Source organism: Natator depressus, chromosome 1 (genome assembly GCF_965152275.1).
Source record: "Natator depressus isolate rNatDep1 chromosome 1, rNatDep2.hap1, whole genome shotgun sequence".
NCBI lineage: Eukaryota > Metazoa > Chordata > Testudines > Cheloniidae > Natator > Natator depressus.
The window spans coordinates 232,463,281-232,477,127 of NC_134234.1; the positions used below are offsets into that span (position 1 = coordinate 232,463,281).

The following is a 13,847-nucleotide window of genomic DNA, read 5'->3' on the forward strand; positions in this document are numbered from 1 at the left end:
TTCCGATGGGCCTTATTTACAGGGACAGAAACACAGAATCAGAACCTTGACACTGTAGATTTTCCTAGAATCTGAGCCCTGGCCTATCATTTTAATCAACTTGCAGTTTGGTAATGGTCAGAGGAGAGATGCTTCCATTTCAAGCTGTACTTTTTTTTCCACGCTCACCTACTCCACTTTTATTTCTAAAGCAAACTGGTTTCTTCCCTTCAGGAATTACGATGAAAAGAGCAATAAGCATAAATTAAGGAGTTATGTATCTCTGTGGCTTGTTGTGAAGCTGCTATTTCAATTGGAGAGTTTTGCTGTTCCATTCTGAAGTGAGATTTTTTTCTGTGAAGGTCTTTCTATCCCTTTGTTTACAGGTTTGCCTGTGCTGCATTTAAGTGCTTTCCATTGTACGTAGTAAGAATGCTTTTATCGTCAGAGTTGTGTGGGGTCTTTTTTAATAAAGTGGCTAAATCAATTTAACATTCCACAAATAAGAAAGAGACATCTCAAGTAGCCTTAAAAATGCTAGGCCAGCATTTGCTTTCTAAATGGAACACCCGCCTGGGGGAACATGTCAACTCTTCTTTGTTCCACCTCATAAATTTTGGATTGTGGGGCATGCATAGTTAATTCCTCTTGTTAATTTTCTTTTTTTCTATTTTTTTTTTAAAGATGAGACTATTTAATTGCGGAAAGCAGAGAATAAATCACTGATGTGTTTGTTTGCCTTTGTCCATTCCACTTTAAAGACATACTGTGATATAAATTACACATCAGAAAGTCAGCCTGTTCCCTGGTTTAAAAAAAAAGCTCATTTCATTCAGCCACCTTGCTTCCTTATTAGTGGGGGACATCTTCATTTTTAAACCCAAATTTAATCTTGTGCCACTCTGATCTTGGGTCATCCCATTTACATTAATGTCAATGTAAATTATTGCTATCCGAAATGTTGAAGCCTGAAGTTGAGAATACAATTGTTGTTTATGTTAAATAAATGAATCCCAGTTTTTTGAAGCACCTCAGATTGATTTTTTCGCATCCCTCATTTTCCATCTCTGCCCCTCACCATGCCCCACTATTTGGGCTTTGGCAGGCGACAATTCACTCAGGGTGTGGACAGTGATTACATCTTTAAGCAGGTTTTCTGAACACACAAGGTCTGCAGGTAGAAGCAGAAGGGGGAAAAGCAAAAATGGCAGTGGTGGAGGGTAGAGGTTACTGGGAAGTGGGAACAACAGGGGAAAACAGCTGGGGGAAGTGTGTCATTTCACACTCTCTCTGATAAGAAGCGCTATACACAGCCTAGGCTTTCCTCTTACCCTAGAAGGAACCCGGAATATTGGCAAGCTGGTTTTGCACAGCTGTTACATGCTGAAGTACAGACTGGGGTTGCTGACAAGGAAACAGCTCACAGAGTAAATCCTAATGTCACTCTGAATTTAATCAATCATCTTTCCTGGTTGGCTTTTGAATTAGCTGTATGCAGCTGAATAATCATCAACAGCCAAGGGACCAGGACTTGATTTAGCATTAATTGGAGTTTATTGCACTGAGGGCTGGTTAGCACCTTAACCTCTGCGTGTATAATGTGAGACAGTTAAACTTGATTAACACGTTCACTGCTTTCCACTAGCCTCCTGCACATACTGCTTTGTAAAGAGATACTCTAAAACCCAATTTGTTTTTGGGTTTGTGTCCTGAATATACATTATACACTTCCCCTGTTGACAAAACCATTATCCAACTACAAGAAAAAACGGCCAGTTTGTCTCTGTGCCATCAAGAGGTGAACGACAGAGAAGAAAGCCTGGCCAAGAACGTGGTGATGATTATAGGGGGTGTCGATCGTACTGTGTAAATAAAGGTCGTATCAGCACCTTCATTCTACTTGGAAGAACAAATGAAAAGTTGGCAGTTAAAATGGAACCTTAGCAGGTTATCACCACCTGATTAAGATCTTTATTAGGTCGAGTAGAAGTATTAACTGCCAACGTGTTGACTCTTTAAAAGTGAGGTACAGGGGCAAGACAGTAGGATCAGATTTTTTCCATGAATCTTGGTCTCATGTATGGCTTGACTAGGATTTGCAATGTAAGAGAAGACCATACCTATTCTTTTGGGTCAGCTGTCTCTTTGTGGCCCTTTATATCTCAATGCAAATGCAGTGATAGACTCAATGCAAAATCCCACAAGACAGTGAACCGAAGACAGTGGAAGCATCAGCAGCAGCTTTTTGAGTCATAGCTGAAGGTACAGTGGGCCAATATGCATTTACAATTCTTTTAAGATAGACGATTGGGGGAGAAGGAAGGCATGAGATGCACTGTCCAAGGGATGGGGGATTCCACGACCACTGCTCCCAAGAGAAGGAAGCGGGTCGTGGTGGTCGGGGACTCTCTCCTCAGGGGGACTGAGTCATCTATCTGCCGCCCCGACCGGGAAAAATGAGAAGTGTGCTGCTTGCCAGGAGCTAGGATTCACGATGTGACGGAGAGACTGCCGAGACTCATCAAGTCCTCGGATCGCTACCCCTTCCTGCTTCTCCACGTGGGCACCACTGATACTGCCAAGAATGACCTTGAGCGGATCACTGCAGACTACGTGGCTCTGGGAAGAAGGATAAAGGAGTTTGAGGTGCAAGTGGTCTTTTCGTCTATCCTCCCCGTGGAAGGAAAAGGCCTGGGTAGAGACCGTTGAATCCTGGAAGTCAACGAATGGCTACGCAGGTGGTGTCGGAGAGAAGGCTTTGGATTCTTTGACCATGGGATGGTGTTCCAAGAAGGAGGAGTGCTAGGCAGAGACGGGCTCCACCTAACGAAGAGAGGGAAGAGCATCTTCGCAAGCAGGCTGGCTAACCTAGTGAGGAGGGCTTTAAACTAGGTTCACCGGGGGAAGGAGACCAAAGCCCTGAGGTAAGTGGAGACGTGGGATACCGGGAGGAAGCATGAGCAGGAGCGTGTGAGAGGGGAGGGCTCCTGCCTCATACAAAGAAAGCAGGACAAACAGCAAGTTATCTCAAGTGCCTATACACAAATGCAAGAAGCCTGGGAAACAAGCAGGGAGAACTGGAAGTCCTGGCACAGTCAAGGAATTATGATGTAATTGGAACAACAGAGACTTGGTAGGATAACTCACATGACTGGTGTACTGTCTTGGATGGATATAAACTGCTCAGGAAGGACAGGCAAGGCAGAAAAGGTGGGGGAGTTGCATTGTAGGTAAGGGAGCAGTATGACTGTTCAGAGCTCTGGTATGAAACTGCAGAAAAACCTGAGAATCTCTGGATTAGGTTTAGAAGTGTGAGCAACAAGGGTGATGTCGTGGTGGAAGTCTGCTGTAGACCACCAGACCAGGGGGATGAGGTGGACGAGGCTTTCTTCCGGCAACTAATGGAAGTTACTAGATCGCAGGCCCTGGTTCTCATGGGAGACTTCCATCACCCTGATATCTGCTGGGAGAGCAATACAGCAGTGCACGGACAATCCAGGAAGTTTTTGGAAAGTGTAGGGGACAATTTCCTGGTGCATTGCTGAAGGAACCAACTAGGGGCAGAGCTCTTCTTGACCTGCTGCTCACAAACCAGGAAGAATTAGTAGGGGAAACAAAAGTGGATGGGAACCTGGGAGGCAGTGACCATGAGATGGTCGAGTTCAGGATCCTGACACAAGGAAGAAAGGAGAGCAGCAGAATACGGACCCTGGATTTCAGAAAAGCAGACTTTGACTCCCTCAGGGAACTGATGGGCAGGATCCCCTGGGAGAATAACATGAGGGGGAAAGGAGTCCAGGAGAGCTGGCTGTATTTTAAAGAATCCTTATTGAGGTTACAGGGACAAACCTGTAAATGTGTAGAAAGAATAGTAAATATGGCAGTGGCTTAACAGTGAAATCCTTGCTGATCTTAAACACAAAAGAGAAGCTTACTAGAAGTTGAATATTGAACAAATGACCAGGGAAGATGCATAAAAATATTGCTCGGGCATGCAGGAGTGAAATCAAGAAGGCCAAATCACACCTGGAGTTGCAGCTAGCAAGAGATGTTAAGAGCAGCAAGAAGGGTTTCTTCAGGTATGTTAGCAACAAGAAGAAAGTCAAGGAAAGCGTGGGCCCCTTACTGAATGAGGGAGGCAACCTAGTGACAGAGGATGTGGAAAAAGCTAATGTACTCAATGCTTTTTTTGCCTCTGTCTTCACGAACAAGGTCAGCTCCCAGACTACTGCACTGGGCAGCACAGCATGGGGAGGAGGTGACCAGCCCTCTGTGGAGAAAGAAGCAGTTCGGGACTATTTAGAAAAGCTGGACGAGCACAAGTCCATGAGCCCAGATGCGCTGCATCTGAGAGTGCTAAAGGAGTTGGCGGATGTGATTGCAGAGCCATTGGCCATTATCTTTGAAAACTCATGGCGATCGGGGGAGGTCCCAGACGACTGGAAAAAGGCTAATGTTGTGCCCATCTTTAAAAAAGGGAAGGAGGAGGATCCTGGGAACTACAGGCCAGTCAGCCTCACCTCAGTCCCCGGAAAAATCATGGAGCAGATCCTCAAGGAATCAATTCTGAAGCACTTACATGAGAGGAGAGTGATCAGGAACAGTCAGCATGGATTCACCAAGGGCAAGTCATGCCTGACTAATCTAATTGCCTTCTATGATGAGATAACTGGTTCTGTGGATGAGGGGAAAGTTGTTCCTTGACTTTAGCAAAGCTTTTGACACGGTCTCCCACAGTATTCTTGCCAGAAAGTTAAAGAAGCATGGGCTGGATGAATGGACTATAAGGTGGACAGAAAGCTGGCTAGATTGTCGGGCTCAATGGGTAGTGATCAATGGCTCCATGTCGAGTTGGCAGCCAGTATCAAGTGGAGTGCCCCAAGGGTCGGTTTTGTTCAATATCTTCATAAATGATCTGGAGGATGGTGTGGATTGCACCCTCAGCAAGTTTGCAGATGACACTAAAGTGGGAGGAGAGGTAGATACGCTGGAGGGTAGGGATAGGATGCAGAGGGACCTAGACAAATTAGAGGATTGGGCCAAAAGAAATCTGATGAGGTTCAACAAGGACAAGTGCAGAGTCCTGCACTTAGGATGGAAGAATCCCATGCACCGCTACAGACTAGGGACCAAATGGCTTGGCAGCAGTTCTGCAGAAAAGGACCTAGGGGTTACAGTGGACGAGAAGCTGGATATGAGTCAACAGTGTGCCCTTGTTGCCAAGAAGGCCAATGGCTTTTTGGGATATATAAGTAGAGGCATTGCCAGCAGATCGAGGGACGTGATCGTTCCCCTCTATTCGACATTGGTGAGGCCTCATCTGGAGTACTGTGTCCAGGTTTGGGCCCCACACTACAAGAAGGATGTGGAAAAATTGGAAAGAGTCCAGCGGAGGGCAACAAAAATTATTAGGGGACTGGAACACATGACTTATGAGGAGAGGCTGAGGGAACTGGGATTGTTTAGTCTGCGGAAGAGAAGAATGAGGGGGGATTTGATAGCTGCTTTCAACTACCTGAAAGGGGGTTCCAAAGAGGATGGATCTAGACTGTTCTCAGTGGTAGCAGATGACAGAACGAGGAGTAATGGTCTCAAGTTGCAGTGGGGAGGGTTTAGGTTGGATATTAGGAAAAACTTTTTCACTAGGAGGGTGGTGAAACACTGGAATGCGTTACCTAGGGAGGTGGTGGAATCTCCTTCCCTAGAAGTTTTTAAGGTCAGGCTTGACAAAGCCCTGGCTGGGATGATTTAGTTGGGGATTGGTCCTGCTTTGAGCAGGCAGTTGGACTAGATGCCCTCCTGAGGTCCCTTCCAACCCATTGATATCTATGATTCTATGAAGTAGAACGAGACTTTTTAATGGTAATGGATTTGTGGAATTAGCTCAGCTGCTGCTATCATGGAACTGTATGGCAGGATTTCCTGGTTCCTATGCTGCTATAACTTACAGGACCCATTACATTTTGAAAGCTCTATTTTAGTCTGTATCTGTCTACGTACACACAGTATACCAGGACTGTACATCCAACCTGCCTGTACAAAACATGCTTCTTACCTGGCTGAGGATCCGACCACATTTCTTTCCTATTTTTTCCACCAAATCAAAGACTGGGAAGTTCCAATTGTTTAGCTGATCCATAAAGGAGTCCAAGTTGTCCATGATAAGAGGCTCTGGGGCAAGGATAGGTTTGTTCTGCACCAAGAATGAAAAGAGAGGATTCTGATAGATCACAGACTTATGAAAAGTCAAACTAAAGAGGTAAAAACGCTATAAACCTTGGGCCAAAATTAACCACTGGCGTAAGCAGGTGCTATCTCATTGAATACAATGGAGGTACGCTTGTTTCCACCATACCTTAATTTAGCCCTTCTACTTCATAATTTTTGTTAAGCTGGAATTGATAGGTAATCCTGGAAATGAAAGATCAGTGTCTGATTATTACAGCTGTAGAGAGGTCATTCACTTTTATTGTAAAACTTGTCTTGAGCAGAAGAAAACATATTCATTTGTTACTTCCATATAGTGGACTGCAAGAGACTAACAACTGGATTCAGGCAACAAATTCCAAGCTAGTCTTACAGTGAATAGGAATGTGTAAGTAACATATTCAGATATAATAAAATAAGAACGCCTCTCTTGTTCCACTCTGAGATACTGAAAAGAAACCTTTTTTGAAATCTGAAAGAAGTCTCACCCTTTCCCTGCCTCCTACTCTTTACTCTCTCACAGCTCTTCATTTTCAAGTAATGACCAGAAGTGGAAACAAAAGGGTCAAAATACCTCTAGAAAAATCTTTTCTCCTGGCATATCCGGCTCTGACCAGAAGCAGAGATTGCTAGAAATGTTCTCGTGAGAGTTTTTTATTCTAATTGCACAGATTTAAGGGGCTTTAAAATTTTGACTAAACCTTTGCTTGCTTGTTTGAACAAAACTTACAACTCACTACAGTTGTCATATGAAAACATCAGCATATGCCAGCATTAGTCTCAGAGTATATGGTATATGAGGTACAAATGTCTTTCCTATATTTAGTACAGGAAATAACCATAATTGTGTAGTACCCTTTGGCAAATGTTAATTTCTTTAATGGTGACCACTGCATATCCTAAACAACATTACAAGGTTTACTAGGCCATTAAAGCGTTTACATGGCTAATCAGAAAGACCTGTACACATTGTACTGGTAATATACACAATATTATTTCCATACCTTAGAAGCAAAGTTTTCAAAAATGTGTGCTTAAAGTTAGAATCCTAATCAAAATAGGTGGCTTATTTTTCATTTTCAAAATTGCATTATTTTGCATTTTCAAAAATGCTAAGCACTCAACAGCTCCCACTGATTTGAATGGGTGCTTAGTGCTTTAGAAAATCGGATCTCCTATTAAAAGATACATAAATGTGGACATGACCCTAATTTATGCAATTATTTTTGAAAATCTTGTCCAGGGTCTTTAGACTGCATCATTCTTTCCCCAGTGTCTCGAGGTGTATTCGAATACAGTATGAAAGCATTATTTAAAGCAATTGTGAACTACCTCGGGTGGTATTAAAGGGTGCAACATGATAGTCTCAGGCGTGTACATTCTGCAGACAGATCCCTTCTGCATCTGTTCTTTAGAGCAGTCTGTCTCGTCGTCATTTTGTACAATATCACTGCTGTCACTGTTGTTGGTTTCATAGTCAGAGGTGGCTTGAGCTGGATCATCTACAATGCAAATAGGACTGTTTTGAGAGCTGTAAGACCCTACTAAAAGGCATTCTCTCTGACCATTTGAGTAATAACAACATGATCTCTGACTCACGTACATACGTGCTGCTTGGCTAGGGCTGAAATCTGACAGTCTATTCAACTGCACTGAAATACGTACCCCTGCAAGGCCTGAAAACTGGGACCACAGAATGAGGAAACTCTGAGGACTATTTTTAGGGTGGGCCAAATTAGGTGACAGAGTGAGATCACATTTATTGCACATTTTTAACCCTCTAAAACTGAGTTAATGTAGAGCTTATTCAGATTCCTCTTTATAAATACTTTGTGCCACACATGGTATATTTTTAACAAACACAATTATTTTTACAGTGTATGGACTAAGTGCTGCCCTGGGATGAATATGACTCTCCCTGAAGTTACTGAAAACCCCAAGCACCTACATCTGAAGGCTGACTTTAGCTTCATGACTAGATATAAATATACAGATATTCTGCTTCCTAGTTCCTGAGCAAGAGTTACAGTTCCATGTGTAAAATTACACAGAGAAATGAAGCTGTCAGAAAGAACAGCTGCTGACAGAAAAGTCTGCAATGGAAGAAAGTATTAAAATTTTAGAAAGAAAATTTTTCTGGATAGAAAAAAGTTATAGGATTTCCAAAAGCCTATTTTATTCCAACTCTTGTAAAAATAAAAAGTGATAGAATAAAATACTGATGTGCTGTCTGTATCCTTCAAAACAACGTTACCACATACAATGATGTGATAAACAACCTGAAAAGCAACTTTCAGGGTCTATATATTACTGAATAATTTACACTTAAAATTAGTGAGTAAACACTCACACACTAAATGCTACATAATGTGCAGCTTCTGGATATCTAATATGGAGAGGAAATCAACATATGATTACCTTACTGAGGCATTAACTTTTGCTATATTCATAGATTTCAAGGCTAGAAGGGACCTTTGTGATCATCTAGTCTGACCTCCTGTATAACACAGGCCATAGAACTTCCCCAAAGTAATTCCTAGAATAGATCTTGTAGAAAAATACCCACTCTTGATTTAAAAATGGTCAGTGATGGAGAATCCACCATAACCCTAGATAAATGGTTCCAACGGTTAATTACTCTCACTGTTACAAAATTGTGGAGGCCGCATGTCTAGCTCCCAGGCCAGAAACATGCCTGTCCCCATCCCTAGCTCACTTCTAGGGTATGTCCACACTGCACACTCCTTTCAGCAGCATGTACAGTACATAGACTATACGCCCCCCTAGACGGGCACAAATAGCAGTGTAGACAGTAAGGCACTGCTTAGGTGAGTAGAATAAAGACATGGCTTAACCCTGTGGATATGAACCTGGGTATGTACCCAACACGACCTCTACACACCCAAGCAGTGCCTCTCACATCTACACTGCGACTTCAGAAGTGAAATGCTCCTGCAGTGGGGAAAGACTCTGGCAGCTCCCTGTTTCTGGAGAATTTCCCCATTGCAGGAGCCTTTCCCTGCTGCAAGGAAATACTCCAGCAGCAGAAAAAGGCTCTGGCAGCTCCCTGCTGCTGAGCCTTTCCACGCTGCTTCCTCTCTGCCAGAGCCTTTCCTTGCCACAGTTAAAGGCTGTGGCAGTGTGGAGCTCTCAGAGCCTTTCCCCACTGCCTCCCTCCTGCCAGAGCCTTTCACTGACACATGTAGCTACATAATGCAGTGTGAGTAAAAGCCTGCTTTTCACTGAGGCGTGTAGCTACACATATCCTACACAGCGCTGCCAGTGGTGTGCAGTGTAGACATAGCTGTAACGTGGCTTCAATGGAGCCTGCCAGAGTCACCATGCCTTGAAAGGGATTTCCTGGCACAGAAGGGTCTCCGTGGTAACATGAATATGGCCTATGCTGCATTAACCCTTCTGCCGGTTGCCCACAGAATTAGCAGGGCCAGGGATATATCTCCACCCATCGTCTTCTCTGTTGCAGATCCCTGGACTTGAGGAGGCTGCTGAAATAACAGTTGACACCTCTGGACACTCACAACCACCCGTTGCATGGAGAGTGTCTTAAGGGGATGGCCTTGGCCTAGGATTGTTACTGTTCCAAAGGAAAGGAAATACAAACGTCATTCCTGTGATCTCACCCATGTATAATCTCTGTTTAAAAAAAAAAAAAAAAAAAAAGACAGGAGTGTCTACACATTCCCTCAACAACCACATTTTAGAGGAACAACTTTTTTGATTTTACAACCAGCAAATTACCTGTTCTGGTCAGGGCATGTGTTGTTCCATCACCTCTATCCAGCGCACCAGTGCCAGAACCTATTTGGCTATACGGTCTGCCACAGCTGGAACACAATATCAAGGAACATGAACATTAAAGAATCATGTAAATTACAGAGGAAAAGTCATTTAGACTATTTCTTGACCCTAGTACAGGATTATGCCCTACCATATAATCTACAGTCCTTTGCACAGTCAAAGGACAAATTCACAGGAATGCTCATTTTTTGATGGGTGTCAGTACTGCAAAAGGCAGCCATAAATGTGGCTTAACCAGCCAGCTAAGCTGGGTTTAGAGCTGCTTGCCACTGCCAGAGTGGTGCAAAGGAGGCACATCATATCAGTGGATCCCACCCCAATATGATTTTTTAAAATATGTTTATTATTTTCTAAGTTTACAAGTACAAAAGAGCAAATTGAAAATATAACACAATTACACTATAAAAAAAAAGAATAAAGAATGAACAAGAGGAAAATTCACCAGGACCCAGCCCAGTCTTAAGTGATTCAAGTAGAATAGAGACATTTTTAGCAGGTTCCCCCTCCTGTCATATGCATGCTTAGAAACACATATATCATCATACGTAATATGAAAGTAAGGCAATGCTGTTGGACTTCAGTGAGAACATATCAAGTATAGTAGCACTAGAGGGATGTTTTGACCAATGTGTCAGGTAAATGAGCTGGCACTCAAATAGTTAACAAGCATGATAGATGACAAGTAGACACACTCACAATTCCCAGGAAATGGAAAAATGTTTTAGGAAAACAAAACAATACACAAAACAAAGCAAAACAAAAACACCCACCCACACATACCCACAGGCACCAGGCAGGTCTTCTGAAATATTTGCCTCTAAAGGTCTATTGGGATGCACTACAATCTATGCGTAATCATATTTTTTAAAACATTGTTTGGGTATTGAGTTCTGAGCCCATTAGCCTAATACAAAAATCTACCTAGTTACCTAGGTTACCATAACTGTAGTACCATCACAAACACCAATTAATAGATCTGAAAGACCCCTGTATGATAGGGAAATATCATTATCTGCATTTTTCAGATGGAGTTGAGGCTCAAAGAGAAAGTAAGTGACCTGTCCAAGATCACACAGGAGGCCTGTGGCAGAAAAGCCAGGAACTGAATCAGCTCTCTTTATTCCCAGGTTAGTTCCTTTGCCAGAAGAGTAATCTTCCTCATTTGATGCTGGAGTGAGGCACATTTTAAATAAATTAAAATAACTAATTTTCTTCAAATGGATACATACAGTACTTGTTCACAAATCTCTTCTTGCCCCATCTTTTGTTGGGAGCAGAACATTTATGATTTAGCAGCCAAGCAGCAGAACCACCTATAGTGGCAACATGCAGAACTAATTTGCCACAAAAATGACTTCCTCTTTAGGAGTAAATGACTCAAAACAAGTTTCCTCCCAGGAATCTTCATTTATTTGAGAGTACAGCTCAACAGTGCTCAACTGGTTATCCTCTCCTCCTCCTAGACAAACTATCTTTTTAATAAATACACAAACACTTTTATATTGCAGAGAATGGAAAGATCAGGAAATTTGTAACAAACCACTCTTTTGCTTTGAACTGGATGGTTGCTTTAAGAACAAAGCTGCAGGTTTTCCAGTACAAAAAGGATCTGTTAGAGGGTATCAGTTTCGTTTCCGAGAGTCAGGAGTGAGCTTTGGACCGATTACGACTCCCCACCCATGTCCCCAGTTAGCTATGGTAATAATTCCTAATGTTCTTTGCTATAAAAAATTGATAAAGCTTTAGAACTATATTCTGAATTTATATCTGCTTTTTTGTTGTTTTTCTATATCAGAATATCTGTCTTGTCTTTTATATTGGAAGCTGTGGAAGAGCTTGGTCGATGCTGTGTGTGTATGGTGCCTAGCACAGTGTGGTCTCAACCCTGGTTGGGATCTTTAGGAGTAACCAAAATACCAATAAATAAAAATAATATAGGGGAGAGAAAAGGCATCAGAGTTGTTATCAACAGTTCCAAACACAAAATGCCTTAGGGTGCTTGTGGTTCTATACTGCCAGGTTAACTCTAGGTAGGGTGCATGCTGTGTGTAAGAAGGTTTTTTGGCTAAAATGATCCCACTTTCAAAGGGCTAAATGGGAATTCAGAAGCTATTTAGAATGCCTGGAGTTGCAAAATCCAAACAATTCAGGCACTGTATAATTTGCCATGAAAGAGATGCCGGAGCTCAAGCAATTTTTTTTTCTTTCCTAACATGGCAAGCCCCGACGTGCAGAGGCTATGAACTGCCAGTCTTAGAGGTGTCAGGGGTCAGCCCTGGCACAAATTAAGCACTGAATTCAGGGATATCAAGTGAAAACAAAGCACAAAGGACGGCAAAAGTGAGCATACTGTTAAGACAGTCTGTAGGAAACTTGGGGCCTGATCCAAAGTCCTTGGAGGCAAAGGAAATCTTTTAATGATTGCAAAAGTGGGAACTCTTTTCATGATTTCAAGGGGCTTTGGATGAGACCGTTAGTGACTCTTACACTGGCAGAATTTTGTAACCTTGCTTACAAAACTAAAGGCTATTTTTGCAAGAGCACAATTATAACATTATTTAGATTGGTTGTTTAACATGATTAAAAATTGCATAAAGAAAAAACTTTTGTGCAGGTTCTATTGCACTGGAGAGGAACTGATTGAAATCCAAGCCTTACCTTTTGGTGTTTTGTGATGCCATCAGACCTTCATGATGTTATGAGTGAGAGTGTATGTATGTATTTATGTTGTGTGTGCTTGCGTTCTCTCTCACACCCACACACACACCACCCCCAGAAGTTCATCTCTATCTTTAGTCACCATCTCATCCTGTTACTTTGGAATCTGCAGTATGAGGATTGAAGCTTCACTCTCCTATGCATTCAATGTTAAGGTTGTGCTCTGTCTAGTTATGTTTTTACCATGTGATGATCACCACAGTACCTGAACATCCTGCTAATGTTCTTAGCCTGCCTGGGATTTGATACCTTAAAGAAGGAGCAATTTTAACAGTCTAAGGGCAGGTCTACACTAGGGGATTAAAATCGACCTAAGTTACACAACTCCAACTACAAGAATAATGTAGCTGGAGTCGACGTAGCTTAGGTTGACTTATTGTGGTGTCTACACCGTGCTGGACTGACGTGAGAAACTCTCCCATCAACTTACCTTATGCTTCTAGTTCCGGTGGAGTCGATGGGAGAGGCATCGACAGTCAATTTAGCGGGTCTTCACTAGACCCACTAAATCAACCCCTGGTGGATCGATCACCGCAGCATCGATCCACGGTAAGTGTAGACAAGCTCTAAGTTAAAAAAACAGAGATCCTATGTATGTTATTGGTTTTATCCCATTTAAAAGCACTTATCAAATTCGAATTGGGTAAATGCCCAAATAATGAGGGCCACAAAATTGGACAATGTGGATGACGTTGAATGACTTATTGATTTGTGCTGCTACAGCATTTAGGGAAGCTGGCTAGACAGTTTAATTGCCAATTAGCCTGCCACACTTCACTCAGGTGTGGAGTATAAGACAAACAGAGCCAAAACCAAGTGCTGAATATATGCCACTAATCTCCTGGAGCACACTGAAGACAAGGGAAGTCTTTTAATTGACTTCATCTGACTGTGGATCCAGTCTCCAAAGAGCAGCAGCCTTATAACTGCTGGGCAGTGAGAGAGAGAGCAGAGCTACTAACTCTTGTAAGTTTTTTGTTTGTGTTTAATGTAGAATTATGTATTCGTTCCTTCATTGTTTTTACCTCACATACCACGAACACATAATAGCTTACATTCTGAATATCCAGCCTTGAGATAAGTTATTATCACTACTCATGCAATCAACTCTCAGTGACATTTTC

The 13,847-nt window shown here is 42.4% G+C and overlaps 1 protein-coding gene across 1 annotated transcript in view; it reads right to left on the minus strand.

Annotated features, from left to right (window-relative positions):
• PDE3A (phosphodiesterase 3A) overlaps positions 1 to 13,847 on the minus strand; it is a 360,917-nt gene that overhangs the window by 35,115 nt on the left and 311,955 nt on the right. The window contains exons 7-9 of the mRNA XM_074938035.1: positions 9,946 to 10,031; positions 7,519 to 7,688; positions 6,035 to 6,172 (exon numbers count right to left, since the gene is read on the minus strand). Of these exons, the coding sequence (XP_074794136.1) occupies positions 6,035 to 6,172; positions 7,519 to 7,688; positions 9,946 to 10,031 (394 nt within the window). The remainder of the gene's footprint in view (positions 1 to 6,034; positions 6,173 to 7,518; positions 7,689 to 9,945; positions 10,032 to 13,847) is intronic.